This window comes from Pundamilia nyererei, unplaced genomic scaffold, assembly GCF_000239375.1.
Source record: "Pundamilia nyererei isolate P.nyererei 1_Seehausen unplaced genomic scaffold, PunNye1.0 scaffold00130, whole genome shotgun sequence".
Taxonomy (NCBI): domain Eukaryota; kingdom Metazoa; phylum Chordata; class Actinopteri; order Cichliformes; family Cichlidae; genus Pundamilia; species Pundamilia nyererei.
The window spans coordinates 1324848-1329879 of record NW_005187531.1 but is presented as its reverse complement, the minus strand read 5'-3'; the positions used below and the strand labels follow the sequence as shown (position 1 = coordinate 1329879).

Below are 5032 nucleotides of genomic sequence, written 5' to 3'. Positions count from 1 at the left end.
TATTATGTTGTTATTACATGGCTTGTTTAAGGTACACATTAGGCTGACATCTGGGGCCAGAGCTGAAACTGTTCTGGGCCAGCGCAGGGCCAACAGTGTGTCTTCAACTGGCTTTGTGCTGGCCCATGTGTGGGCCACCTCTGGCAAACCAGATCTGGGCCACCAAAGGGCCATCATTCTTTGCGGTATGTGGGCCATGTGTAAGCACATTGTGTGGGCCAGATCCGGGCCACACCAATTTTGCTATGTGGGATATATTTCTGTTTGACTATCTTTTCACTCTGAAAAAGAATAAAACTTCAAATCAATCAAGTCCTGAGTTTTAGGAGGACAGAACTTTCATTTATAGTATCTTCTTCTTCTTTTTCTGTCATTGCAGATCTTACAGGTGAATCTAGTGATGTCCATCCTGCTGTATGTGATGGTCCTCGTGTACCTCTATGGTATTCAGGCAACCAACATGGGTAGCAGTCAACAGCAGCAGCAGCCAAGTCCCGACCCTTTAAACTCTCTCATAATCCAGCTACTTCAGGCTGACCTAACAAGGGGGAAGACCAGAGGGAACCAGAGCGAGCAGGGAAAAAGCAGAGACACTGAGCCGCGGGACACTCTGCCTCCCGTCAAGATTGAAAACTTTCCTTTGGAGGACAAAGGAGATGCAGAGGAGTGGCTAGAAACGCGTCACAGTGATGATTTTCTGATGGATCAGCCGGTGATGCTGTTGAACTTGGACATCCTTAGGCAACACAAGCGCTATAACTCGCCGCGAGTGCTACTGAGCGACCGGCCTCCACTGCAGCCACCGCCATTGTACCTTTCTGATAATTTTGTGAGCAGTGTACCGGTCTTAGGGGCAGCAGGAAACAAGACACGAAAGAAGCGTCACACTGAGCACAAGAGCTACCGGGGGGAATATTCTGTTTGTGACAGTGTGAGCGACTGGGTGATGAATAAAACGTTAGCATACGACATCAAGGGACAGCGCGTGACTGTTCTGGCCAAGTTTAAAACCAGTGCCACAAAAGACATCAGACAGTTCTTTTATGAGACACACTGTCGGACCTCCAAGCCTGTCAAGGATGGCTGCAGGGGCATTGACGACAAGAACTGGAACTCACAGTGCAAGACGGCGCAGTCGTATGTTCGAGCACTGACACAGTTTCAAGATCAAGTGAGCTGGAGGTGGATACGCATAAACACTTCCTGTGTCTGTGCATTGTCAAAGAAACGTCGCAGGACGTAAGAGACTTGTTGGGAATTCTACTTCCTGTATAGGATTTTATTTCCTGCTCACAGTGCTTCCCACCACAGGATTATGTGTCATGTCGGTGACCAGCAAAAATCTGCTATAAAGTGATGCTTCTACTGAAGAATCTTAGGTCCATTTAAATGATATTTCAACATTAATGTGCTGCTCTAAATCCAAACGCTGGTGCAGCACTGAGGAACTCACTTAAGGGGATGGGTGGGGGTGTGGGGAGGGAGGCAATAAGTGTGTGAGAGAGAACTGTATATATAAATTATTTAAATTATAAAAAATGCATGTAGTTTATACATGTTTATCTATCTATATATGATCTATGACTATATTTGTGTTATTTATTGAAATAAGTCTTCTTCAAAAGGATAAAATGTTTATAAAAAGGAACAAAACAATCTAGGAACTCATTCAGAGACTGTAATACTGAGATGGGCTGCAAAGGTGCTTCACAGTAAGACTTTATGTGTGCCTTGACCAGTGTGGCTCCAGAGCTGAGCAATAGGACGTGGTAACTCACAGACAGCATTTGCTGCAAATGGTTTGGTGAGTGAACCTAAAAAAATGACAGAACAGCAGGGACCTACTGACCACTATGGAGCCCAAATTCTGACCGATTTGACATTTGTGATCATAGACATGTACACTGCATTCACAATTGACACTACTTTTATGATGTAATGCACAGCAAGCCCATTCTTTCATATGGGAGACAATTTTGACCAATAAAAAAAACTTCTTGTGGAACCTGCTGGCAGTGACTGGAGATTCAAGATTCACAGACCACCTTGGCTTTGTTCACCAATTTTTTATCTCAACTGGTATCTTGAGCTGTTTTTGTTTCTTCCTTTTAATAAAAATGTATATTTCTTAAAGTTGGAACATTTTCATTATTTAAATGCTAATATGAAACGCTTCCAGTTTTTCTGACTTATACCATTATTTACCTCTTTACAACAAATGCAGCCAATTCCAAACTGTTAGTTGTAAACCCACAGAGCTAACAAGAGTCTATAATTATCCAAATAAACATTTCCTTAATTACTTCAATTTAGGGGGGAAATTGAGTTTATTTATTAGCATTTATGCATTATATGTAATGTCTCTAAAATTTGATAAAAATAAAAAGATTCAGTGTTATAGTTATTCAGTTCACCTTATAATGCCAATCATCTCATAACATAACCCTGCAATATTAAGAGAAACTCTATGAGTTTGGTGATTGTGGGGAGGAAGAACACCCTCTTAAGAAGAGAAGCCAGAAAAGAAATAAAACGTGGCAAAAGTCTTTATTTTGTCATCTTTTACACTTACATGAGAGTCAGAAAACTGAAGTTCAGACTAAACAGACTGTTATGTTTATTCACTAATGATTGAAGATAGAGCATTTGTATTTTTCACATTTTAAAAAAATGTTTTGTTACAACGACAAAACCAACAATGGATTGATTCCAGTAAAAGGAAATGTCTGTGTCGCCAAACCAGTTACGGCTCCCCTGGATCTTTATCAGATTGTTACATTGAGTAACATTGTTGAGTACAGCTGAAACTATGGTGAACCACTGTTACAGACAATTATTCAGCCTTTTTATAAAAGAAAAATTACAACATATTTTTAGGACACACTTTAAGGATGATTGTCTTAAGTTAGCTATTGAGTGTCACAAACTGGAACCTAAAACACATGTATGGTTAGGTTTTTTTATTGTCTTAATAAAAGCAAGCCTATAGATTTTTACTATCCTTGTCTTTATATCAGAGCTAGTTTGCAAATTTTCCAGTTCAATGGATATTTTACTCTACTACAGTAACTTGAAATGACTCAAATTTCAAAACGATCAGCATTTTTAATATATAAATTTAAATTAAATTGTATGAAAAAGAACAAAAAAACAATTATTTTATCCAAAAACAGATCTATTTTTTTTTTTAGTTCTAACCTAACTAACCTCAACTAATTTATTTTTAATGCCAGATTCTAACCAAGTTATTGGTAATGCCTAAACGTTTTGTTGTTGTTGTTGTTGTTGTTGTTGTTTTTAAGCATTTGATTAAAAATGATACAAAGGATATGTTAAAATGATCTGACATGCATGACACAAATTTTGGTGTCTGTGTATCTAAACTGCAAAATGACTGACCAATCCCTCCAAACTGAAAAATATGCATTTTGTGTAATTAGACACAAATCAGTGCACACAAGACAGACTAATGTCGAGAGAGGGGGAAAGAAAGGGGTTTAGTAAAGGTTTAATAAATGGTTATTGCTTTCACTAATGACATGTTTTACATTTCCTTTGCAGCAGAGAGAGAGAACAAAGGTATCAAAGCTTCATCTGGTGGGGTCAATGTTCAGATTTTAACAATATGGACATTAAAAGTTTAAAAAAATGTATCTGTTTACTTTAAGCTGTTTTACTCAAATTGTAGAACAAAATTTATAAGGTAGTCAAAATTATTTGTTAAAGAACTGAAACAAAAAAAGATGCAGGTCCAAATATCTAAAGAATCAACTTAAGTGTCACAATGGATGAAATCGTAATGATATGACAAATGCAGGATAAAATTATCTGATACTTATCACCATATGATATCATCTATAGTATTCAGAGGCTGGAAAAACAGTCATTGCAGAGGCTGTATTAAGGGGCAAAAACTTAAGATCAAAATATTTTAAGTCATTATTTCCTTAGACTAAACATAGGGTAATTATAGGAACAGTTGATACAAACAATCTGCAGCCTTGATGCTGAAAATAATAAACAGGAGATCAGTACAGACAGAATGGCACCAAAACAAGGGCATGAAAAAATCAAATCAAGCAACGCTACAGAAACAGACCGGAGGCAACGTGATTGTCAAAAATGTGACTCAGTCATTATCAAATTCTTGTGCGGTCACTGCAGACAGGAACGTGTATACTAAAGCTAAAAGTATGTTGTGTGAAATCATAATGATTCAGATGATAAGAAAGAGATTCCACCTCAAGAAGCATACACTGTGAGAGTACAGGGTGGGCTATTTTTTATGTTACGTTGAAACCAAGCACACCGTTGTTTTTCTTGTGACATTACCAATAAGTTTGATGTGTCACATGGCCCTCTTCCTATTGAAAAAACAAAAGTTGAATCCAAGATGGCCGACTTCTAAATGGCCACCATGGTCACCACCCATCTAGAGGAGTTTGCCTCCTCACATATACTAATGTGCCAAAAACAGGACTTTAATATCACCAACCATTCCCATGTTATTATGGTGTATCCATATAAATGGCCCATCCTGTACATTACCTGTGGCTTGGACTCATTTTCTAGAGTAAACAATTCTGTAATGAAGCAATCCAACAGCTAAAGGGTCACAGCTGTTGATGCTAGGCTAAAAACTAGATGCTGCATACATTTTGTTTTTAAAGGTTTTTCTGTGGGACATGTAATATTACAATCTGATGTTTGAAACATAATTAAAGTGTAAGAGCCTTTTGCTGAAGATGCAATTGCACTTTAATGGTAAGGAAAGAGAAATGAGTGGTACAAAAATGTAAGAGATACCAATACAAAAACATGCCCACAAGCAGAAAGAAAGAAACACAAAGACGATAAGCAACATTTCTTTTAATGTTGTGATGAATAAAATGATTAAGCAGACTCCGTATAACAAAACAAAAAGGGTGGTAACTGATAATGCTGCATATATAGTGCACAGCGTATTCCAAAAGAGCAGGGCAGAAAATCAACTAGGTGTGAAGACAAAGACAGGAAATAAAAACAAAAAAAA

General features: G+C 37.7%; 1 protein-coding gene across 1 annotated transcript; it reads left to right on the top strand.

The window, feature by feature from the left end:
- Nucleotides 1–361: 361 nt before the first annotated feature.
- ntf3 (neurotrophin 3) lies at nt 362–2100 on the top strand. Its single transcript, XM_005743334.2, has one exon. The coding sequence runs from the start codon at nt 401–403 to the stop codon at nt 1241–1243; it is 843 nt and encodes a 280-aa protein (XP_005743391.1). The 5' UTR covers nt 362–400; the 3' UTR covers nt 1244–2100.
- The last annotated feature ends 2932 nt before the right edge of the window (nt 2101–5032 follow it).